Source organism: Choloepus didactylus, chromosome 8, assembly GCF_015220235.1.
Source record: "Choloepus didactylus isolate mChoDid1 chromosome 8, mChoDid1.pri, whole genome shotgun sequence".
Lineage (NCBI taxonomy): Eukaryota > Metazoa > Chordata > Mammalia > Pilosa > Megalonychidae > Choloepus > Choloepus didactylus.
In genome coordinates, this window is record NC_051314.1 from 24,997,557 (window position 1) to 25,023,568 (window position 26,012).

General features: G+C 39.5%; 1 protein-coding gene across 3 annotated transcripts in view; it reads right to left on the reverse strand.

The window, feature by feature from the left end:
- Nucleotides 1-18,866, reverse strand: part of TXNRD1 (thioredoxin reductase 1) — a 155,317-nt gene extending 136,451 nt beyond the window's left edge. For 2 of the 3 annotated variants that reach the window (XM_037848323.1, XM_037848322.1), the window contains exon 1: nt 18,522-18,866. Coding sequence is in view for 1 of the 3 variants with exons in the window: in XM_037848320.1 (XP_037704248.1) it covers nt 17,873-17,927 (55 nt within the window). In the remaining 2 variants the exon portion in view is untranslated. Of the gene's footprint in view, nt 1-17,872; nt 17,928-18,521 lie in introns of all 3 variants that reach the window. The other variant, XM_037848320.1, reaches the window with a different exon arrangement.
- Nucleotides 18,867-26,012: the final 7,146 nt, after the last annotated feature.

Sequence of the window (26,012 nt, forward strand, 5' to 3'; positions counted from 1 at the left end):
TCAGGGGAAGGCTTATTATAAAGATTCCTAGACTGTAAGCTCTTACAGCAGTCACATCTATTCCTAAGTTGTAAAGGTTATTTCTAAATTCTGAGATGCTGAGCAATTTGTGCATAACCTGGTCAGTCCCTGGAACTTTGGGTATCTGTGTCATACCTGATACTCAGAGCCAGAGTCAGCATTACCCCAGACAGCAAATGTTAAAGAGTCTGAAAAAGAGATCAGACTTCAATTAGAGATATGAACGAAATGGATTTGGTTAGGACTAAGTTAAATCAGACTAAAGGGTCAAGGATGATAATAACTGTGTGAGACCAAAGGAAACTGTGTTTATTTGGTGAAAAATCTACATTTTCTGTAGAACACTATATAATTTAACTGTATGGTCAATTTATTGAAACACCATAATTACATGGAACCTAGAACAGGGAGTGAATCTGGTTGGTTTGTACAGGCTGGTGTGAAGCCCCGATAATCCCAGAGTAATTTGGGCAGAGAATAAAAGAGTATTTTCAAACCCCCCTTAAGGGACTGGGGAAAAATGTGGATATATATAAAACTTCCCCACCTGGGAAATTCCTGATATTCTCACAAGCATTAGGGACTACCAATTTAGAAGGCCGAGCCCTCAATCTTGGGGCTAGCTCTTATGAAGTTTGTTACTGAAAAGGAGAGGCTAAGCCTACTTGCAATTGTTCTGAAGAGTCATCCCCAGAGAACCTTTTTTGTTGCTCAGATGTAGCCTCTCTCTCTAAGCCAACTCAGCAGGTGGACTCACTGCCCACCCCCCTACGTGAGACACGACTCCCAAGGGTGTAAATCTCTCTGGAAATGTGGGACATGACTCTTGGGGATGAGTCTGGACCCGGCATTGTGGGATTGAGAAAGCTTTCTTGACCAAAACGGGGAAGAGAAATGAAACAAAATAAAGTTTCAGTGGCTGAGAAATTTCAAATGGAATCAAGAGGTCATCCTGGAGGTTATTCTTATGTATTATATAGATAACCCTTTTTTGTTTTTAGTGAATTAGAATAGCTAGAAGGAAATACCTGACACTGCTGAATTGCAATCCAGTAGCCTGGATTCTTGAAGATAATTTATAACTAAATAGCTTATACAGTGTGAATGTGTGATTGTGAAAACCTTGCGGCTCACACTCCCTTGATCCAGTGATAAGACAGATGAGTATAAAAATGGTGACAAAAAGTAAATGAATAATAGCGGGGGATACGGAGTAGGGGGTGTTTTGAGTGTTCTTTTTTACTTTTATTTTTATTTAATTTTTTTGGAGCAATGAAAATGTTCAAAAATTGATTGTGGTGATAAATGTACAACTAAATGATGATGATACTGTGAACAACTGATTGTACACTTTGCATGACTGTATGGTATGTGAATATATCTTAATAAAATTGCATTTTAAAAATTTCCCATTCCCTCTCTCTCATGACAATGGTAATTTTATCTGTCTAAGATGCCCCATCTGTAGGATCCCGAAGACTCAAAGACAAGAGAATTAGATAAGTTTCCAAGGGGAAAGAGGTTCCTGGATTGATTGAGAGTGGGAGAGAAAATCAGACAGGAGGAAACAACTTGTCTCACTTCATTCAAACATTTACTGAGCATCTACAATGTGCAATGCACTCTCTCAAACAGGAAACTGAACTCTGAACAAGACATCCTTGCCCCATGAGTTCAGTCTAGTAGAATATACTACACAATACACTATAATATGTCCTGTAACACGAACAGGAAGGGCCACAGGAGTCCACAAAGGGCGACATTAAAGAGTTAGTCATTTGGACTGTATCTAGAGGACTGAGAAGGAAGAGTATTCCAAGCAGAGGTGATCAAACATTCAAGAAAATATAAGGCAGCCAAGCATGTCAGCAAACAGAAAAAAAAAACTATGCCAATGAGGAGGGCTTAAATAGAGGCCTAAACCTGGCAAGCATCCTTTGGTCTTAGAAGAAAGTTCATCAGGAGTTAGAACTTTGACCTAACCAGTGTGAACTGATGATATATCAGTGCCTATGTAAAAAGAAATTATCGTATATAATTATCTTCCTTTAAAACTTATACCACTACCCCCAACATTATGCCCACACTCAAGGCCAGAGAATTTGATTCACCTTTGTTTGTTGGTCTTTGTCTTTGTTTCATTTTTTAAATAAACACTACTAACACTACTTAGCAAGTCTGCTCTGACTACTGTGCCCAAAAACCAGCTGTCAAACATACACTGGCACATGCTTGCCTTCTTGCCAGTCCCTACCTTCAGCTGCTTCTTAGTAAGACCAGAGAAAGCTGAGGGCCAAGACTTGGTTCAGATTTCCTTTCATTCTGCTTCCACCTTATCCAAATCAATCTTATCCAGATCAGCCTGGCTAAATCCTGAGAATTGTATTAACAGACCAGCTGATCAAACCACATCTAGAAAGATCCCATGAAACCCTGTTGAAGGAACAGGTACAATGAAACCAAGCATCCCACTCTCCCAACATGTGGGTTATTTAGCCCAGTATTATATTTATGACCAACCTGATTTGGGGGTAAGAATCTGCTTACTATATTCTAGTTCCTTCTATTCCTCTTTTTCCTTGATATCACTCCATACATAAAATAATGAACTCTAGTTCTTGTTCCAATAGACAAGGTTACTTCTCTAAACCTAAAACAAACTTGATGATCAAGAGCAAGTGCCCACTTCTAAATAAATCTTCATGATAAAGCACTCAATGAAACGATCATTAACTGGATATAGAGGAGAGCATGCCTTCCATTTGAGCACAAGGGTTTTAATCCTTTTCCAGGTTACTGCACATACTCGAAAACACAGAATTTTGGCAGCACATTTGAGGAAATTAAGCAGCTTACAACAGTGCTAGATGAGTGAGCAACAATTCCAAGGTAATCGTAACTACAGGGCAACATCCACAGTCTTAAGGAAAAAGTATCCAGAACTTGGAAATAAAAAGAAAGAAAATGACTGAATGTTCTTTCAATGTCATACTGGTGCACTGGTTAACAAGTCCACTCAAGAATTATTTAATTCTCTAAGAGAATGTATCTGTGTTTGCCTTTGCTATTTACTATTTTACTAGAATCCAGACACAGAAGTTTCATGTTAATTCATACATTTCTGTCAAATAACCCCAAAGAGTACAGTTTCATCGCCCTGTAGGACATTAACCAGTTTTATAATTAATAGCAAATTCAATTCAGCATTTCTTTGACGATTGCATAAGTCCCATATTCCTTGGATTCTCCTTTAAGCCATCTTTACCATCTTACTGAGTCCTTCATTTATGATGAATTTAATAAGTGAATAAATTTTTAATACATGTCCATTTCATTTGTGTACAAGAATCAGTTTTTAACTTTTCGAAAACCATGCTTTGACACATTGTTCACTCAGTCATTTTGCTGCATTGTGTTGCTATCTAAGAAAAACTGTTTTCTGCCATGGCTTCTCCTATACATACATATATATATTTTAAAGTAGTTTTACTGAAATATATTCACATACCATACAATCCACCCAAAGTGTACAATCAACAGCTTTTAGTATAATCATAGAGTTGTACATTTAGCACCACAATTTTAGAACAATTTCATTACTCCAAAAAGAGAAACTCCATACCCATTAGCAGTCACTTCTCAATCCCTCTATCTTCCCCCATTCCTATATAACCTCTAATCTAATTCTCTCTATATAGATAAATTTATGTTTACATTTTATATAAATGGAATCATACAATATGTAGGTTTGTGTCTGGTTTCTTTCACTTAGCATAATGTTTGTTTTTTAAAAATTATTGTGTTTTTTTTTTATTTTGAGAAGTTGTAGGTTTACAGAAAAGCCATGTAAAAAATACAATGTTCCCATATATCTTCCTATTATTGACACTTTGCATTAGTGTGGTACCTTTGCTACAACTGATGAAAGAATATTAAAATATTGCTGTTAACTATAGTCCACAATGTATATTAGGCACTTTTTTCCCATATACTACCCTATTAACACCTTGTAATAGTGCCATACATTTGTTATAATTCATGAAAGAACACTCTTATATTTATACTATTAACTACAGTCCATGTTCCACAACAGGGTTCACTGCATTATGCAGTCCTGTGTTTTACATTCTAACTTTCCTTCTAGTAAACATACACGATCCCAAATGTGCCCTTTCAACTACATTCACCAACATAATTCAGCACTGTTATTTATACTCACAATAAGGTGCTACCATCACCATTATCCATTTCCAAACATTTACAATCAACCTGAATAGAAATTCTGCACAAATTAAGCATCAGCTCCCCATTCTCTAACCCCATTCTATCCCTTGGTAAACTATATTCTAGATTCTATTCTAATTTGCTTATTATAATTAGTTCACATCAGTGAGACCATACAATATTCTCCTTTTGTGTCTGGCTTATTTTACTCAACATAATGTCCTCAAGGTTCATCCATGTTGTCACATGCATCAGGACTTCATTCCTTCCTACAGCTGAATAATATTCCACAGTACGTATATACACATTTTGTTTATCCACTCATCAGTCAATGAACACTTGGGTTGCTTCCATCTTTTAGCAATTGTGAATAATGCTGCTTTGAACACTGGTGTGCAAATATTTGTTCAAGGCCCTGCTTTCAGTTCTTCTGGATACATACCTAGTAGCAGGATTGCCGGATCATACTGCAATTCTATACTTAGCTTCCTGAGGAACCCCTAAACTGTCTTTAACCATGGCTGTGCCATTTTTTTGTTTGTTTGTTTTTGTTTTTGTTTTTTATTAAATTCAGTTTTATTGAAATACATTCACACACCATACAATCATCCATGGTATACAATCCACTGTCCACAGTATGTAACATAGTTATGCGTTCATCACCACAATCTATCTCTGAACATTTTCCTTACATCAGAAAGAACCAGAACAAGAATAAAAAATAAAAGTGAAAAAAAGAACACCCAAATCATCCCCCCATCCCACCCCATTTGTCCTTTAGTTTTTATCCCCATGTTTCTACTCATCCATACACTAGATAAAGGGGGTGTGATCCATAAGGTCTTCACAATCACACTGTCACCCCTTGTAATCTACATTATTATATAATTGTCTTTAGGAGTCCAGACTGCTGGGTTGGAATTTGGTAGTTTCAGGTATTTACTTCTAGCTATTCCAATATATTAAAACCTAAGAGGTGTTATCTATATAGTGCATAAGAATGTCCACCAGAGTGACCTCTCAACTCCATTTGAAATCTCTCAGCCACTGAAACTATTTCGTCTCATTTTGCATCCCCCTTTTGGTCAAGAAGATACTCTCAGTCCCACGATGCCGGGTCCACATTCATCCCCGGGAGTCACAGTCTGTATTGCCAGGGAGATTTACACCCCTGGGTGTCCGGTCCCACATAGGGGGGAGGGCAGCAAGTTCACCTGTTGAGATGGCTCAGTTAGAGAGAGAGAGGGCCACATCTGAGCAACAAAGAGGTACTCAGGGGGAGACTCTTAGGCACCATTACATGCAAGTTTAGACTCTCCTTTGTGTTAATGAGCTTTACAAGGGCAAGTCCCATGCTCGAGGGCTCAGCGCATCAAACCACCAGTCCCAATGTTTGTGACAACATCAACACCAGTCCAGGTGAGGATGTCCAACACATCCGCACCTTCCCCCAGATCCTCGGGGCTGGGGAGGGGGAGGCTGTAAATATATTTTTTATTATCTGCCCAAATTCTCTGGGATGTGTCACTATTTCACTCCAGCCTATACTAACCTAGTATCTCACTTCCTATTCAAAGTTCCATGCAATTGTGGTGTTTGAACAAATCGACTGTAGAGTTGTACCGTTTAGAAAATTTAGATCCTGTACCAAACAGATATCTATTTCCTTGGTCTCATATGGAAGTTGAAGTTTTAAAACACAATCAGTTTCAACCTTTACCCTTTGGCCTGGCTTGCCCTGGTCTTAACCAGACCTGCTTCATTCATATCACTAATTGAAGTCTGGGCTCTTTTTCAGCTTTTTTTTTTTTTTTTGACAGTGGCTGTATGCACTAATACTGACATTCATATCTGCCGAGCTCTAGCTCTGAGTTTCAGGTGTCTCAGAGATATGCATTGTTCCAGAGACCAATCAGGTTATACACTACGGGATCAGCATCTCAAAGTTTAGAGATAGGCATTACAATTCAGGGATAGAGTTAACTGCTGTAAGAGCTTACAATCTAGGGACTATTACAATTACTATGTCCATGTTAGGCTATGTTCTAAGATTCAATTCTGAGTTTACACATTGTAGTTAGTCCATATTGGTGAGGCCTCGTCCCTCTCACCATGTTTTCTCCAACACTTTTACTCCTATATATATATTTTCCTACAATTTTATAGAGTTATATTCACATACCATACATTTATCCACAGTGTACAGTTGTTCATGTTATCATCATAAAGTTGTATATTTATCACCACAATCAGCACTTGAACATGCTGATGACTACAAGAAAAATTGTTTATGGCTGTGCCATTTTACACTCCCATCAGCAGTGAATGAGTGTTCCTATTTCTCCACATCCTCTCCAAAACTTGCAGTTTTCTGTTTTTTAATAGTGACCATTCTTGTGGTTTTAATTTGAATTTCCCTAATAGCTAGTGATGTTAAACATCTTTTCATGTGCTTTTTAGCCATGTGTATTTCATCTTTGGAAAAATGCCTCTTCAACTCTTTTGCACATTTTTAAAAATTAGGTTGTTTGTCTTTTTATTGTTGAGTTGTAGGATTACTATATATATTCTGGATTTTAAACTATTATAAGATATGTGCTTTCCAAATATTTTCTCACATTGAGAAGGTTGCCTTTTCACTTTCTTCACAAAGTCCTTTGAAGTGCAAAAGTTTTGAAATTTGAGGAGGTCCCATTTATCTATTTTTTATTTCATTGCTTATGCTTTGGGTGTAGTCTAAGAAGCTATTATCTACCACAAGTTCTTGAAGATGCTTCCCTATATTTTCTTCTAGAAGTTTTATGGTCCTTGCTCTTATATTTAGGTCTTGATGTATTTTGAGTTTATTTTCATATAAGACATGAGATAGAGGTCCTCTTTCATTCTCTTGGATATGGATATCCAGTTCTCCCATCACCATTTCTTGAAGACACTGTTCTGTCCCAGTTGAGTGAACTTGGCAGCCTTGTCAAATATCAATTGGCCATGGATATGAGGGTCTATTTCTGAACTGTGAATTCAATTCCATTCATCAATATATCTATCTTTATGATGGTGCCAGGCTGTTTTGACTACTCTAGCTTTGTCATATGCTTTGTAGTCAGGAAGTGTGACTCCTCCAGCTTTGTTCTTTTTAAAGATGTTTTTGGCTATTCGGGGTTCCCTACCCTTCCAAACAAATTTGATAACTGGCCTTTCCATTTCTGCAAAGTAGGCTGTTGGAATTTTGATTGGGATTGAGTGGAATCTGTAAATCAATTTAGGTAGAATTGATGTCTTAACAATATTTAGTCTTCTAATCCATGAACACAGACTGTCCTTCCATTTATTTAAGTCTTCTTTGAATTCTTTTGGTAATATTTTCTAGTTTTCTGTGTACAAGTCCTTTCCATTCTTGGTTAACTTTATTCCTAGATACTTGATTGTTTTAGTTGTTGTTGTAAATGGATTTTTTCCCTTGATTTCCTCCTCAGATTACTCATTACTACTTTATACAATACTACTGAATTTTTTTTATTTTTTATTTTTTTAAATTTTTAGTCATTATTTTATTACTCCCCTTCCCATACACAGGGGTTAAAGGGAATATCAATCATCAGGTTTTCACTATCACAGGGTCACACGATAAAAGCTATATAGTTATACAATTATTGTCAAGAATCAAGTCCAGTGGATTATCATTCCACAGATTCAGGTACTTCCTTCTAAGTATCCTAATATACAAGAAACTACAAAGGAATATCTCTATAATGCATAAGAATAACCTCTAGATTGACCTCTCAACTCTGAGATCTCTCAGCCATTGAAGCTTTATTTTTTTTCTTTTTTTTTTTTTTTTTTTTTTTTTTTCCATTTTGGTCAAGAAAGCCATTCTCAATCCCAAGATGCCAAGGCCAGGCTCATCCCTGGGAGTCATGTCCCTTGTTGCCAGGGAGATTTACACCTCTGGGAATCACGTCCCATGCAGGGGGTAGGGCAGTGAGTTCACGTGCAGAGTTGGCTTAGAGACAGAGGCCACATTTGAGCAACTACTGATTTTTGCATGTTAATCTCGTATTCCACCACTTTGTTGAACTCATTTATTAGCTCTGGTAGCTTTGTTGTAGATTTTGCAGGACTTTCTAGATATAGGATCACATCATCTACAACTGTTGAAAGTTTTACTTCTTCCTTTCCTATTTGGATGCCTTTTAGTTCTTTTTCTTTCCTAACTGCTTTAGCTAGAATTTCTAGTATAACGTTGAATAACAATGGTGACAGTGGGCATCTTTGTCTTGTTCTAGATCTTAGAGGGAAAGTTTTCAGTCTTTCAGCAATGAATATGATATTAGCTGTGGGCTTTTCATATTTGCCTTTTATCATGTTGAGGAAGTTTCTTTTTATTCCTATCTTTCAAAGTGTTTTTATCAAGAAGGGATATTGGATTTTGTCAAATGCCTTTTCTGCATCAATCAAGATGATCATGTGGTTTTTCCCCTTCAATTTGTTAATGTGGTGTCTTGCATTAATTGATTTTCACATTAGAACCACCCCTGCATATCTGAGATAAAACCCGCTTGATCATGCTACATAATTGTTTAATGTGCTATTGGATTGGATTTGCAAGTATTTTGTTGAATATTTTTGCATCTACATTCATTAGAGAAATTGATCTGTAATTTTCTTTTCTTGTAGTATCTTTATCTGGCTTTGGTATTAGGGTGATGTTGGCTTCATAGAATGAGTTAGGTAGTGCTCCTTGTTCTTCAATTTTGTGGAAGAGTTTGAGCAGGATTAGTACTAACTCTTCATGGAATGCTTGGTGAATTCACCTGTGAAGCCATCCAGTCCTGGGCTTTTCTTTCTTTTTTTTTTAATTCATTTTTATTGAGATATATTCACATACCATGCAGTCATACCAAAAAAAGCATACATTCAATTGTTTACAGTACCATTCATTATATAGTTGTCCATTCATCACCAAAATTAATTTTTGGTATTTTCATTACCACACACACAAAGATCATAAGAATAAAAACTAAAGTGAAAAAGAACAATTAAAGTAAAAAAGAACACTGGTTTTTTGTTTCTTCCCCATGTTTCCACTCATCCATTTATAAACTAGACAAAGGGAAGTGTGGTCCATATGGCTTTCCCAATCACTTTGTCACCCCTAACAGGCTATATTTTTATACAATCGTCTTCAAGATTCATGGGTTCTGGGTTGTAGTTTGATAGTTTCAGGTATCTACCACCAGATACCCAATTCATTAGAACCTAAAAAGGGTTGTCTATATTGTGTGTAAGAGTGCCCACCAGAGTGACCTCTTGGCTCCTTTTGGAATCTCTCTGCCACTGAAGCTTATTTCATTTCCTTTCACACCCCCTTTTTGGTCAAGAAGATGTTCTCCATCCCATGATGCCGGGTCTAGATTCCTCCCCAGGAGTCATATTCCATGTTGCCAGGGAGATTCACTCCCCTGGGTGTCAGATCCCACATAGTGGGGAGGGCAGTGATTTCACCTGCCAAGTTGGCTTAGCTAGAGAGAGAGGGCCACATCTGAGCAACAGAGGCATTCGGGAGGAGGCTCATAGGCACATTTACAGGGAGGCCTAGCCTCTCCTTTGGAGCAACAGTCTTCCCAAGGGCAAGTCCTGTGGTAGAGGGCTCAGCCCATCAAACCACCAGTCCCCTATGTCTGTGAGCACATCAGCAACCATCAAGGTGGGGACCTGGGCTTTTCTTTACTGGGAGGTTTTTGATGACTGATTCAATCTCTTTACTTGAAATGATCTTTTGAGGTCTTCTATTTCTTCTAGAGTCGGTGTAGGTTGTTCATGTGTTTCTAGGAATTTTTCCATTTCATCTAAGTTGTCTAATTTGTTAGCATACAGTTGTTCATATTACCCTCTAATGAGCCTTTTTATTTCTGTGGGGTCACTAACAATGCCCCCCTCTCATTTCTTTTATTTATTTCACCTTCTCTCTTTTTTTCTTTGTCATTCTAGCTAAGGGTTTGTCAGTTTTTTTGATCCTCTCAAAGAACCAAACTTTTGGTTTTGTTAATTCTATCGTTTTCTTTTTTTTATTCTCAAATTCATTTATTTCTATTCTAACCTTTGTTATTTTCTTTCCTTCTACTTGCTTTGGGATTAGTTTGCTCTTCATTTTCTAATTCCCCTAAGTGTGCCATTAGGTCTTTGATTTTAGCTCTTTCTTATTTTATAATGTAGGCTTTTAAGGCTATAATTTTCCTCTCAGCACTGCTTTTGCTACATCCCACAAGTTTTGATATGTTGTGTTCATATTTTCATTCGTCTCAAGATATTTACTGACTTCTCTCGCAATTTCTTCTTTGACCCACTGGTTGTTTAAGAGTGTGTTGTTTAACCTCCATATGTTTGTGAATTTTCCAGTTCTCTGCCTGTTATTGATTTACAGATTCATTCTATTATGGTCAGAGAAAATGTTTTGTATAATTTCAATCTTTTTTAAATTTCTTGAGTCTTGTTTTATGACCCAACATGTGGTCTATCCTGGAGAATGATCCATGCACACTGGAGAAGAATGTATATCCTGCTGTTTTGGGGTGCAATGCTTTATATGTCTGTTAGGTCTAGTTAATTTATCATACTATTCAAGTTCTCTGTTCCCCTCCTGATCCTCTGTCTAGATGTTTTATCTATTGAAGAGAATGGTGTATTGAAATCTCCAGCTATTATTGTAAAGACATCTGTTTCTCCCTTCAGTGTTGCCAATGTTTGCCTCATGCATTTCATGGCAACTCTGTTAGATACATAAATATTTATGATTATTTCTTCTTGGTGGATTGCCCTTTTTTTTAATATATAGTGTCTTTCTTTGTCTCTTATAACAGTTTTGCATTTAAAGTCTATTTTGTGTGATATTAGTACAGCTACCCTAGATTTTTTTTTTGGTTACTGTTTGCATGGAATATATTTTTCCAACCTTTCATTTCAACAAATTTGTGTCTTTGGGTCTAAGGTGAGTCTCTTGTAGACAGTATACAGTTGGATAATACTTTTTAAAAACCATTCTGTGAATCTGTGTCTTTTGATTGGGGAGTATAATCCATTAACATTCAATACTGTCAAGGCAGTACTTCAACCATTTTATTCTTTGGTTTTTATATGTCTTATTTTTGTCTCTTTCCCTTTTAGTTACCATTACTGATAACCTTCATTTCTACATGCCTCTCTCTCCTGCCTTTACACTTCAGCCTACAGAACTCCCTTTAGTATTTCTTATAAGGCAGATCTCTTGTTGACAAACTCTCTCAGTTTCTGTTTATCTGTAAGTATTTTAAACTCCCCCTCCTTTTTGAAGGACTTTTTTTTTTTGCCAGATAAAGAATTCTTAGCTGGAAGTTTATTTCCAGTACCTTAAATATATCATACCACTGTCTTCTCACCTCCACAGTTTCTGTTGAGAAATCAGCACTTAATCTTATTGTGATTCCCTTGTATTTGATGAATTGCTTTTCTCTTGCGGCTTTCAGGATTCTCTCTTCATCTTTGTCATTTGATTAGTATGCATCTCCGAGTAGGTCTGTTAGGATTTATTCTGTTTGGAGTATGGTGCACTTCTTGGATGTGTATATTTATGTCTGTCATAAGAATTGGGAAATTTTTGGCCATTACTTCCTCAAATATTCTTTCTGTCCCCTTTCCCCCCTCTTCTCCTTCTGGGACACCCATGACACATGTGCTTGTGCACTTCCTGCTATCATTCAAATCCCTGAAAACTTGCTCAATTTTTTCCCATTCTTTTCTCTATCTATTCTTCTGTCTGTAAAATTTCAATTATCTAGTTCACTGATTCCTTCTTATGCCTGTTGAAATCTGTGGTTGTATGCCTCTAATGTATTTTTTTCTTTCATAATTGAGATTTTATTGGTTGTTCTGAAGATCAGCACACAGATATTATGAACAATTTGTACACATTAATGTATGTACTGAAAATCTAAAAAGCTGTGTAGTTGTAATTCTTTTCTAAAGTTATTCCAACTGACTTGCCAGCTTAAAATTTGGAGGCAAGTTTCCACTAAGAGGATATTAAGTACCAATATCTTCAAATCTTGATAAGCTGTTACATCGTAAGTCCCACTAATTCACAATTTAATATCATACACACTACACACTCACATTTCCAATCTTTCACAGCATATAACAAAGTTATTAGGAAAACTGGATAGCCATGACCTACGCTGTTCTGAAAGGAAGAACCAAGATCAGGGACCAGTTTTAAGAAGCAATTCTACTAAAAAAAACCACAAGAATAGAAGTAATTTTTAAGGTTCAGCACATAATAAATGCATGACTGTGACTGCAAGTCATCATTAAGTACATGTCGTATTATAGGGTATAAAAATGACTCCCCTCCCCACTATGGAATGTTAAAGTTGACATCCAAGACAGTCAAAGCCTCCCATAATTCAGTATCCCACTATTTTCTGGTTATACCAAAAATAAACAACCAGCAAATGATTTCTCCTCTTAAAAAAAAGTATTTACACTTAAAAAACGGGACAAGGTGGGATTTCAATCTCCTTCTTAAAAATGTTTCTTCTAAAGCTACTAACAACTTACATTTACAAAATAGTTGATAAAAATATTCCTTTGGATTGTATAAGAAGGGAGAAGCAGGTACCACCGATAAGACATGGTATACGATATTAATCAAACTTGGCTTCTTTCTCTCCTGCTTCATCAGAGGCTTCACTTTTAGTTTCTCCATTTTCTACAAATAAATCTTTATTTTCTTGGTTAGCCCCTTCAGCTTGTTTTCCCTTTGCTCCTCTTTTCCTTTTTGTTGCACTTTTTTTGCCTGAAGACTTATCCTTTCCTGCTGCCCTTTTTTGGGCTTCATTTCCACTTCTGCAGGAGCAGGTTTAGCTGACAGCCTTGCCAACCTCCTCTTGGGCTCCTCCTTCCCTGCACCTTCAGCCAAGCTGATCCTCCTCTTGGGCATCTTGGCAGTGGAGCAGGCACGTGCCGGATGCTACAGGCTGTGGCATGCTGATAGCCTTTGCAAAGCTGGGCTGCTAGCCACTGTTGCTTCTCCCACTGCCCAAGCTGCTGGGACCCAGCGCCTCTAGTGTATTATTAAGCTCATCTATTGTGCCTTTCACTCCCATACTTTGTTATGCTTCTTTTTATACTTTCAAATTCTTCTTTATGCTCACCTAGTGTTTTCTTAATATTCTTTATCTCTTTAGCCATATTTTCGTTCATCTAATTGAACTTAGATTTATTTGAATATCTTTGATCAGTTGCTCCAAATTCTGTGTCTCCTCTGAAGTTTTAGTATGTTCCTCTAAATGGATCATATCTTCCTATTTCTTAATATGGCTTGTAATTTTTTGCTGATTATCTGATTATCTGATTATCTTGATGAGTTTACTCTGAAGGTCAGTTTCTCTCTCTTGCCTAGAGTTTTATTGTTGATTGGCTTTCTGTTAAAACTCTTCTTTGACACTTGGTTCAACTTATTCTAGACTTTTAGAATTGCCCATATTTAACCGATCAGATTTTTTTCAGTTCTTCTTCATGTGATTCTTGCCCTGGATATGCAGAATTTTTAAGATTGCACTATTTGTGCAATTATTTCACTTCCAATAGAAACCTTCCTTTCCTCTGTTCCTTCTCTGGGAATCTTGATCTGTCTGTTCTGCTTTTGTTTTGCCTCTATCCGTCTATCTATCTATCTATATATATACATATATATAGATACATTTTTTTTTACACTCCTTTTTGTAGCTGCTTTTGTCTGGAGGGAAAATTCTGGGAGGAGGGTTACTCCAGAGAACTTTCCCAAGTCAGTATTTCCCAGCCATGCAGGGCCAGAAACTCATGAAAGGGGCGTCGACCAGCTCCAAAGAGTCCTGAGGAGAGTGTCAGGAAAGACACCAAGAGCATTTGGACAAGTCCCTGAAGCAGCACTTCCTGGTTTGCCAATAAATGGTATCTTTTAGAAATCTTCCCCCCAGCCCTAGGGAGGCACTGTGTCTTTAAACCTTCACTGCCTATGCCCGTTAGGGGCAGGTGGAAACAATGGCTGCACCTCTCCCTGTTTGGAGCTGGCTGAAACAGCAGCTCAGAGCCAGGATCCACAATCTGAATTCACTGATCTAAAGCTGCAATCAGTGCTCAGCTGTGCCCCTTTCCCTCCCATTCTTGGGGAAGAGGATTTCCACAACCCTCTCTGGCTACAGCAGCCAGCCAGGAACTGGACCCCGAGGCAACCCGCCTCAAGAGTGGGGAATAGGCATTGGTAGTTGCTGCAGAGTGAGCTACTCACAGTTTTTAGCAGTTTCTCAGCCTTTTCCTTTTGGTCTTCCCTGGATGCTATACAGTGCTCCCCTGGCCTCCAGAGCTCCAGAACAAGTTGTTTCAGACAGTTCCTGCCTGTCCACTAGCTGTTTCGGAGGAGGAGTTAGTCCTGGAGCTTCCTACTCCACTATCTTCCCCAGAAGTCCATGATCAACTGATCTATATATATATATATATTTTAATGTATGCCAACTTGACATTATTCCACACCTCCACATTCCATATTTACCTGCAGTTATACCTTGTTTGGTTCTTAGCATTTTGTTTTATTTACTTAAATTAGTTGTTAGTCTTTACAAACTATAATACGTCACAAAAATAATAAACAAATCTGGACTTCCAGTTTCCTTTGAAAAGTCGTAAGATCTGGCAACACCAGACTCATCTTCCCACCCAACAACTGGAGTTGAGTTGATATTGCCCCTTTTGTAGAGCATTCTCTCCTCAGGTCACCCCAATCTCCACCACTCCCTAATATTATACCATCTGCATGTTTCACTGATTTATATTATCTGTCTGTCTCTGGAGATGTTTAAATTTTCAATCCCTCAACTATAGCCCCTGAATTTTTCTCACAACAAGTTGTTCCCCGGTCTACACCACTTCTACAGCTCTTGCTCAACTCAATTTTCATCTAACAGACACTAACATCTGAAGTGGGTATACATATACACCTTCAGTACACACACACAAACAACTGTGACAAAAATAACTTTTACATAATGATGAAAATTTGGTAGCACACCTATAAGGCACTCAACACACCAGCTGAAAAACCACTGCATTATCACTTAAACCAGGAGGTAACAAATAGTTTGTTTTAACATCAAATAGTGATGATTTACAGTACAAATGTAGACTAGTTTCCACCAGCAAAATAAAGCTGAGAGCTGAAAACAAATATATAAGGAATACTCACTAAACACTCCCTGATATTCTATAAAGGTAAAGAAACAGCATAAAGATTCATCCCTTCTTTCAAGGATTTAGTCCAACTGTCAATCTAAAACACACTTAGAAATAAAAGACTAAACAAAAAGCTATTTAAAGCTTTTTAAAGTATTTAAACTCAAAATACTCACGATATATTAATACAAAGAAGTGAACATTCAACTGTGAAGATCCAAACAATGAACAGACTTTTATTTAAATTACCAAGTTAATTGGGTAAAAAGCAAGTTTTCTCTTCAATTCTCTAGAAAATCATGCAACGTGAACTTCTGATTGCAGATTCCTAACACGTCAGTCAGGATGATCTTTGGCTGGGCACCACAGCTTTCAATTTCCTGTTACTACATATGACTCAGTTTATCAGCCTCAATAATCTGTTGATTATAGCCACCTCCACCCACACCTCAGCCTATTGCTGAAGACAGAAGACTGCCCAGAACACAGTGGCTTCACCCTGGTCCAAATACCTCATTATCATGCGCTCAGACCATGCTTCAAATAGAATCACCTAAAGCATCAAAAAAGCAAATTCCAGGCTCAGCATGCTGATTTAGGAGGTTTAGGGTGGAGATCAGGAAAACGCATTTTTAACCTAAACATCCCCACCCCATTAGATAATTTTTGTGCAGGAAGTCTTGGAACCACATTTTGAGAAACACTGCCTCCTCACCTCCTGGCTAGAGAAGCTAGTCAGTGTTAGCATTGGTTTTTGGAAGGTTCTTCACTCAAAACAAATTGCCCTTTGCCATACAGACCACATTTATATATGGCCCCATACCCACATTTACTGAATCCCAACTAAATCTGTAAGGCAGTGCGTCAAGGACTGTGGGAGATACAGTAATGCACAAGACACATTCCTGATACTCAAAAATCCAACAGGAGAAATAAATGTTTATGAGTTAATTAAAATAGAATGGAAGGCATGTCAGGGCAGAAATACAAATGAAACCCTGAGAGCCCAGCAGTTAAACCCCTCTGCTATTTTCTCCAAATATTTTGTATCCATCTACTTTTAGGATTACACATCATGACACTGCATTTTCCATTTCATTCTTCTCCACTAAACTGTATGTTCAAGGGCTGAAATCATGCCTTCTTCACCCCTGCGTCCCCAGAGCCTCATAAATAATAGATGCTTGGCTAAAGGGTCAGTCAATCGAGATATTCTTCATCATCAAAACTTGGGCCAGATTGTGAGAAACTTCACACTATAACCTGGCTGCTTATTTAAGAAATCAATTTCTTGAAACCTAGCCATATAATTTTAAGTTGGGATGGAATTTAGAAATAGTGTTGTCCACTATTTCCCTAAACTTTGTATGCAAACTATTGATGGTACTCCAGGAAACGGCATCTAGAATGTTCGTAGGTAGTACATGAAACAGCATTCTTTCAGTAGTTATGTATATACATGTGTATATAGAAAAATATCCAGAACTAAGCAGTGGTTTCACAGATTAAAGCTTAAAAGGAGGCTAAATGTAAGTTTCAAAAAGTAAAGAGGAGAAATTCTTCTAAGCTATTAGAAATCAGGGTAATGGCTGCACTTGGAAGGGGGGTGACTTGAAAAGAGGCAACAGAAGGACTTCTGGGGTACTAGAAATGTTGTTTCTTGATCTGGGTGCTGGCTCTACCGCATGTTCAGTTTGTGAAAATGTAGTAAAGCTGTATTATGATAAATGCACTTTTCTACCTGTATGGTATTTTCCAATTTTTTAAAAAAGTATTTTTTAAAAGTGGTGTAAAGAAAAATATTAAATAAATGGTAGTACATGATATAAAAAAATGACCTGAAGATGGTACACAAAAGGCGAATCTGAGACACATCTACTGAAATCCCTTCATTGCAAGTTGAGAAGAGACTCAAGTGATTGCCAAAAATTAGCTACCTGACCTTTGACCAGGAGCTTTCCCAACCCAAACTTTTCTCCCATTCTTCTCTTTCCCCAACTAAGTCTTCAACTCCATTAAGATAAATATCCTACTATTTCTGTCTCCAGGATGGTCTCACTAGCTGCGACCCCAGAAAGAAGGTTCTTCCCCCTTCAGGCACCCCTGCCCAAATCCTACCTCTTCTAAGGGAGCCGCCCTCCCCACTTGGCTGTTTTTACCACTCCTCTTTGTTCTTTCATCATATGCAGCTTATTATCTAAATTGGAAGCCTCTGAAAGATACATCTCCTACAGTATTTAGTAATTCCACCAATTGGGCAAGTCACTTTTTTATCTCACTTTTCACATCTGTAAAAATGGGAGGCTGAATAATCACCCTGGCCTTTGGAGTCAAATAGCCTCATTTGCATTTGTTCACAAATGTACTACAAATTTGTGTTGCTACTTACTAGCTGCATGACTCTGGGCAGGTTTCATGACCTCTTTGTGCCTCAGTTTCTTCATCTGTAAATGGGGTTACAATAAAGCTATCTCAGTGTTGTTGGGAAGATGAAACAAGATGAAACAAGCCCACCACACTGTCAGTGCTTAGTAACATTAGCTATTATTTTATCATCTGCAAAACGGAGAAAATATACACATCTTTCCCATAGAGTAGTTTAAGGAATAAAGTGGGATGGAGGTGTCCGAAAAGTGCCTAAAATGAAAGGGACTTGGAGAGAGGGGCAAGAGGAGAAAATTTTCTGGTAAGATTCTTGGCGATAGAGGGGGGGTACGTGGGCCCCACCCTAGACCTATCCAGTCAGAATCTCCTGTTAAATGGGCCTAAAATTCTCTTGGCGCTTAAGCTCCAGTTGGGTTTCCCACCCTCATATCGGGGTCCTTTCTGGTTTCTTGTGAGGTGAAAGTGAACCCGGGGACTTAGTAAGTCTCTTTCCCTCTAATATCTTCTTTTGAAACACGATGCTTCTAACAAAAGTACACCCTCAAAATAGCCCCTGGGCATAAAGAGGCTAAAAATTCCTCTTGGTTTTGTTCCTGAAAACGTTTTCAGGCAGCTCCTTGCGGTGCGGGAACACTCCTCCTTCCACCTCCTACCTTTCTGAAAGCTACCGGCCTGAGGCAGACCTTCGGCCAGGCTCCGGCCTCTTTTCTTTGAGTAAGTTAAGGGAAGTCACTCTTCTCCGCCAGGCAGGGCATCCCTAGCGCCCGGGGAGGTAAGGCCTCGCGGGTCGGGCGGCCTCCCGTCACAGTCCTCCGTTTCTAGGAGTCTCTAACTTGGCGCAGAGCCGGCACCGCGACAAAGGAGAGGTTATGCATGGCCGAGGGGTCCGGGGCGCTTTCCCCCAAGCATCGGGGGATCGGCCTGGGCTGCCTGGAGAGTGCTGTCGTTCCCTTCGCTCCTCAGTCGTACCTGACCAACGGCGGCCCCAACTGCGCTTGCCCTTGGCCTGCCGCTAACGCGGTAGGCCAAGATCCTTACTCTTCGCGCCGCCCATGACGCGCGGGGCCCTGTGGGAAGTCGCGGGGCTGGGAAACGCCGAGAGGACGCCGCGCTCCCCCTACCGGCCGCGAGCCGGAGAGCCGGCTGAGCGGGGGCGCGCGGTGGGCGGGGCGCGCGGTGGGCGGGGCGCGCGGTGGGCGGGGCGCGCGGTGGGCGGGGCGCGCGGTGGGACCTCCCCCCCAGAAGCCCCATCCCACGCCGCTTCTGTTTAAGGATCGTGGATTTTCTCTTTTAACGTTTAAACACACTCATTAAAGATAAATTCAAATATGCCAAATGGAAAGAAGAAAAAAGCATCAAAGTCTTACCCCTCCAACAAACTTTTATTGCTGTTTACTGTTTCTTTCCGGTTTTGATCCCCTCTATGCAGTTTTCCTTTTAAATTGTATAGTGTAAATCACTTTTCACATGCATTTTGTACTCAGCTTTTCATTTAATACAAGTATTTTCCCTACTATTATACAGTCTTGTAAGTCACCTAGATGACTCCTTGGCTCCAAACTTGACCTCAGTCTTTGCCTCTTTCCCACTGGATGAGGTCTACATTCACCTGTCTTAAACAGAGCCTGGTCATCCACCCTCACCCCCATACTCCTTACCCAACTCTGCTTTCTTTTTCATAATACCGAGAGCCTTCTAACTTACCCCATATTCTCTGTCTCCTTCTCCTACCTCTCTCCCCACAAAATGTCAACACTATCAGAACAGCATCTTTATTTTTCCTTTGATGTATCCCAAATGCTTCAAATAGTACCTGGAACATTGTAAACATTCAATATTGAAGGGGAAAAGGGAGGAAACATTATTTTTAATAACTATTAATATTCCACCCAATAGAGCTACTGACTTACACTTACCTATCCTTCCATTGTTAGATATTTAGTTTGTTTCTTACTTTACAATATCACAAGTATGAATGCAGTGAACTTCTTTCTGTGTACAGTTATTGTTCCAGTTTGCTAATGCTGCCATTATGCAAAATACCAGAAATGGATTGGCTTTTATAAAGGGGGTTTATTTGGTTACAAAGTTACAGTCTTCAGGCCATAAAGTGTCCAAGGTAAGTCATTAACAATAGGGCACTTTCATTGGAGAAGGGCCATTGACATTTGGAAAACCTCTGTTAGCTGGGAAAGCACATGGCTGGTGGCTGCTTGCTCCCAGGTTGCGTTTCAAAATAGCATTCTCCAAAATGTCAGTGTCAGCTTTCAACGGCAGTCTTCAAAATGTCTGTCTCAGCTGTAGCTGCACTGGGCCTGTGTGGCTCTTTTTAAAGTACTCTAGTAAAACTAATCAAGACCCATGCTGAATGGGCAGGGCCACACTTCAATGGAAACATTCAATCAAGAGGTCACACCCTAATCAAAGGTGTCACTCATAGTTGGGTGGGTCACAGCTCCATGGAAACAACCTAATCCCAGTATCCCACAAGATTGGATTAAAAGATCATGGCTTTTTCTTGGGGGACATAATATATCCAAACTGGCACAGTTATTATCTCCATTTTAGATTTTTTCCCCAGGACACACAGCCAGAAAGGGATCAAATGCTTTATAGCTCTTGATAAATGTTGCTAAATTTCTTTTCCAGAAGAGTGGTCTCCATTTGTACTCCCACAAGTAATGAATGAGAACTCCACCACTCAACACGTGACTTTTTAACACCAAAACCTACCTGATTGTGTCACATCAGGTGTAGGTTTAACTGTTCTCAGACAGTGAAGTGCTTCACTCCTCCGTCCTTCAAGTAACATATGTTAAGCATCCATCCCACGTACAGCTTTGTTCTTGGGGCATCTAATACAAGTTTTCTGCTCTCAAGGAACTGCCAGCCCAGCTGAGATTTAGTGAACTTATCTGGTCACCAGATGTGTGGCAATGGTGTGTGCCCTTTGTTTTGATTTGGCTTTGTGGGCAAGCTTATATCCTGCTTTTCTCTGGAGCAACTGTGCCAGTTTGAATGTATTATGTCCCCCCAAACGCCATTATCTTTGATGTAATCTTGTGTGGGCAGACGTTATCAGTGTTGATTAGATTGTAATTCTTTGAGTGTTTCCATGGAATGTGCCCCACCCAACTGTGGGTGATAAATCTGATGAGATAATTTCCATGGAGGCATGGCCCCACCCATTCAGGGTGGGCCTTGATCAGAGGAGCCATATAAATGAGGTGACAGGCAGAGGGAACGCAGTGCAGCTGTGAGTAACATTTTGAAGAGGAGCTACAGCCAAGAGGGGTACTTTGAAGAAAGCACAGGAGCTGCAGATGAGAGACAGTTTGAACACGGCCATTGAAAGCAGACTCTTGCTCTGGAGAAGCTGAGAGAGGACAAACATCCCAAGTGCAACTAAGAGTGACATTTTTGAGGAACTGCAGCCTAGAGAGGAACGTCCTGGGAGAAAGCCATTCTGAAACCAGAACTTTGGAGCAGACACCAGCCACATGCCTTCCCAGCTAACAGAGGTTTTCCGGACACCACTGGCCATCCTCCAGTGAAGGTACCCGATTGCTGATGTGTTACCTTGGACACTTTATGGCCTTAAGACTGTAACTGTGTAACCAAATAAACCCCCTTTTATAAAAGCCAATCCATCTCTGGTGTTTTGCATTCTGGCAGTATTAGCAAACTAGAGCAGCGACCCAGTCAAAATGCTCTTGGAAAACACTGGGAGTTTATTTGCTTAAATACAGAAAACAAATAAAAGCTGAAGCAAAGCCTTTAAAAACAGACAGAATTTTGGTGCCTAACATACTAGTTACTAAAATAACTAAGCCAGGACTTTTTAAAGTCGAAATTTCCCTCCCTTCCTGTGAGCCAAGTCTACATTTCCATTGTTCAGTTGGAATGATTGTTTCAGAGATTTTTTTTTAACATGATGCTCAATTATGCTAAAATTACCATTTTACCTGCAAAATGCTAATTTTGGTTGTCTTTTCTTTTTCTCTACTAAAAGTCTTCATTTAACTAAAAGGAAGGCTTTTCCATTTTCTTTTTGAATGCCTAGGCAAAAGTAGCCAACAGTCATGTGCTTACCTGAGTCATCCTATGATATGTGTAATAACTAACAATTTGTTGGACACTTAATGATGAGCCAGGCACCCTGCTAATTTGCTCCAATTGTCTCCTGTTATCCTCCCAACAGCTCTATGTGGTGGGGACTATGATTATTCTTGTTTTACAGAGAATCCTGAAGCTCAGTAGATTAACTGCCCAGGATCACATAGCTTGACACTCAAGTACAGGTTTCCAGCTCCCAAGAAGCCTGCGCTCTTAACCACTAACTTCACTGATCATTTTGACATTGAAATTCACTAAAACCCTATACGTGAAAAATGTCCTTCTTGGAAAATGTGTTTCAAATTTTAATTTAATTATACATGGTTTGTCTAAAGAGCTCCAACTAAGCTACCGTCTTACTTGACCTGTCTTCTGCATTTGACCCATTTTTCATTCTCTCTTCCTTTGAACATGCCCTTCGATTGGCTTCCAGGGTCCCACACTCTCCTAGATCTCCTCCTCCCTTGTTGGCTGCCCCTTCTCCATCTCCTTTGCTGGTTCTTCCTTAATCTTGCTAACTCAATATTAAAGTGCCTCAAGGCTCAGTGCTTGAACTTTCTCTCCTCTCTCTCTCTCTTGGAACCCATCTCAAGCCTTTGCACTGGCTGTTCCTTCTGCCTGGACTGCTCTTCCCTCGTAGATCCACATGGCTCACTCTCTTGCCTTCTTCAGATCTTAAAGCAAATGCACCTTCTCAGTGAGGATTACCCTGGCTTCTCTAAAATTCTAAGCCCCCTTGCTGTGCTGCTGACCCCAGTATTCCCTTTCTCCCTTCCAGGCTTCATTTTCCTCCTTAGAAATGATCAGCACCTAAATAATATAACATGAAATAATAATAAAAATAATAGTAATAATATATATGTTATATGTAATGTAACATGGTACAATGTATGCATTTTACTTAATGTTCTTGTTTATTGTCTGCCTCCCCCCAAAGAATATAAACTCATGAGGGCAGGAATTTCAGTCTGTTTTGTTTACTGCTGTGTCCTCCATGCCCAGAAGTGTCTGGTACTAGTAGGCAAACAATAAATATTTGTTGAATGAATCAATGAAGAATCATCAGTGTGATTTACAAGTTGATGATCTTGGAGCAGTGTTCATTCATTCATTTACCCCAAAAATACTTACAGATAAAAGAGAATGAAGTTCTGATACATGCTATAACTTGGATGTACCTCGAAGGCATCATGTTGAGTGAGATAAGTCAGACACAAAGGGATAAATATTGTATGATTTCACTTCTATGAAATACCTAGAATAAGCAAATTCATAGAGACAGAAAGTAGATTACAGGTTACCACGGGCTGCAGGGAGCAGGGGAATTATTGCTTAATGGGTGCAGAGTTTCTCTTTGGGGTAAAAAGTTTTGGTAATGGATGGTGGCAATAGTGACACAGTATTGTGAATGTAATTGATATCACTGAAATGTACACAGATAATTGGTTAAAATGGGAAGTTTTGTATTGTATATATGCTGTTACAATAAAAATTTTAAAAACAAAATTTTTTTATGGCCCCCTTGCTGTGTGCAGGGCACTATTTTATGCACCAAAGGATAATAATGTATAGGATCCCCAACACTACCACCATCACTGTATTTGAAATTTTCAGTGTGGAATGATTGATGTAAAAGCTACTATCAGACTAGGTTCAGAACATCTCATTTAAAATAAACCATCAGTCCACCACAGAGGACCACCCCATAATTGGAATTCGTGAACAGAGACTCGAAGTCCCAACAAAATTAAATTATTTATTTAAATTATTTGGTTAATTTAATCTCTAAACATTGGCAATCCAGAAACTGCACATTTCTATTTACATGGAAGGATCAAGGAATACCCTGTTCTAGTTAATCCTTACGTGGGTGGCCCTGCCCCTGCCTGCCCCTGCTACCAACATCCATGGCCAGAGGCCATCTCCAGCTCATTCACCTACTGCTCATTCTACTTCCTAAGTGTCTCTCTGATCTGTCTGCTGCTCCCCACACCATAGCCATTGCCTCAGTCCCCATCCCTCAGTATAGCCCTAGCTTCCAGACTCTTCTCTGACTTCTATTTTGCTCGCCTTGCTTTCCTCCATGGCTCCCCAAAAGCTGCATTCGTTCAAGCATACACATTTGATGCCTGCAATGGGCTGACCAGTCACTGTGATAGGAGTTACAACTCCAACAAAGAATAAAACACAGCAAGCATCCCACGATCTCAGAGGTAGTTGGGAAGAGGAGAGACGAGTAAACAAACCATCATCCAAATTCCTTAGCATGGCATATGAGGAGACCCTTCATTTGTCTAGAGCTCTTACTGCTCTCCCCAGAGATGCTCCATGCAATGAAGCCAGATTACATGTGGGCCCTGGGTTTACAGAGCTGATTCCGTCTCCTGTCACTCATCTTGCCACTCGCTCTTCTGGGGCTGTGTTATTGGATGAGTTGTGTTCCTCAAAAAGACATGTTCAGTGAAACTGCCCATATCAAAGAATGGGTATGCCTGGTAGGTAAAGGGAGAAAATGGAAAAGGGGACAACTGAAGTCCCCCAACTTACCCCTTGCCACCATCATTGTTTTCCCTAAAAGAATGTGAACTTTTTAAGGGCAGGTCTGTATCCAATTCACCTTTGTGTACCTAGCGCTTGGTACAGAGCCTAAAAGAATTCATGTGGACAACCTATAAGTATTTGGAACAAAATGTGATCTTTGACTGTTTCTACATAACATCAACCATCATTATACATTGAAAAAGACTCTGGTTATTTCAGCTTTGGGGTTGTTTGAATTTTTTTCCATTAAAAAATTTTTATTAAGAATTTGATTTTATTTTAGAACATTTCTATCTGCCAAAGGACAAAAAACACAACACAAAACAAAAACTGGTCCATCACCACAGATAGTGTGAGAGACACTAAAAAGACAACATTAAAATCAAGAAATCAAAAGAAATTCTACTAAAAAATAAGCAATACAAATGGGAAAATGGTTGCAACACACTAATTGACAAAAGGTTATTTATGAATCATTTCACATAAAAGAATGGGCAAAAACATGTGAATAGACACTTTATATGAAGGCTGGATTAACCCATGAGAAATGCTCAACCTACTATCATCAGGGAAACGACCCAGGTCAGCAGATCACAAATGTTAAAAGGTCTCACAATCCCAAATGTCGGCGAGGTTGCTGGTCAGCAGGCGCTGCGTTCGCAAACCGGTCACTGCCTTTTTCAGAGCTCTTGGCTGCCTCCACTCAACCTGTGCACACCGTGAGTGACAATTCCATTCCTACCCCTAGGAGCCGACAGAAGTGCTCAGGCACGTTGGGTTGTTTGCATTTTGTCCTGGAATTTAGATTTTAAAGCAATCTTTTCCCAAATATTAGGGTTTTTGCTTGATACACACATAAACCCCATGTTCCATTTTAAAGGTGATTGTAACACTGGGTCACCAACATTAGAACTATTCACCCCAAACACTTAATTAGGCCATGCAAGATAAAGATATGATGAATGCTGGTTTCCTTTATTGTCCTTCCTGTGGATGGAAAGGCAGACTCCAAAACCACCTGTGCAACTGCAAAGCCAGCAGCTCAAGCTTGATTGGGGGCAGTGGGGCTGGCAGGGAGGGCACAGCCTGACTGCACCACGGCAGCTACATCAAGCTGGGGTGCCTACAGTTTGTCTTCAGCATCACTGAGTTTGTGACCAAAGACCCCGATGCTGGCCTGTTGCAGGATGGGGTTTTCGCAGAGAAACTCTCCCTCAAGCCCCAGCAGGGCCCGGTGCTGCGCTCCAACCCCGTTCCCCAGGGCTGGCCACCACCGCCTGGGCACCAACCTCAGATTCCTGCAATGCAAAGATGCACACAAACCAAGCCTGGGTTTTTTCTATACTCTTCAAGAAACCCTTCAACTACAATTGTTGCATGAAATGAAGAAAACCTTTTGACTGTTTTTTCAAACCCCCTTTTTCTTTTCTCACTTTCTAGGGGACATTTGCACATATATTTGTGCACAACATTTCATGGGAAAGCGG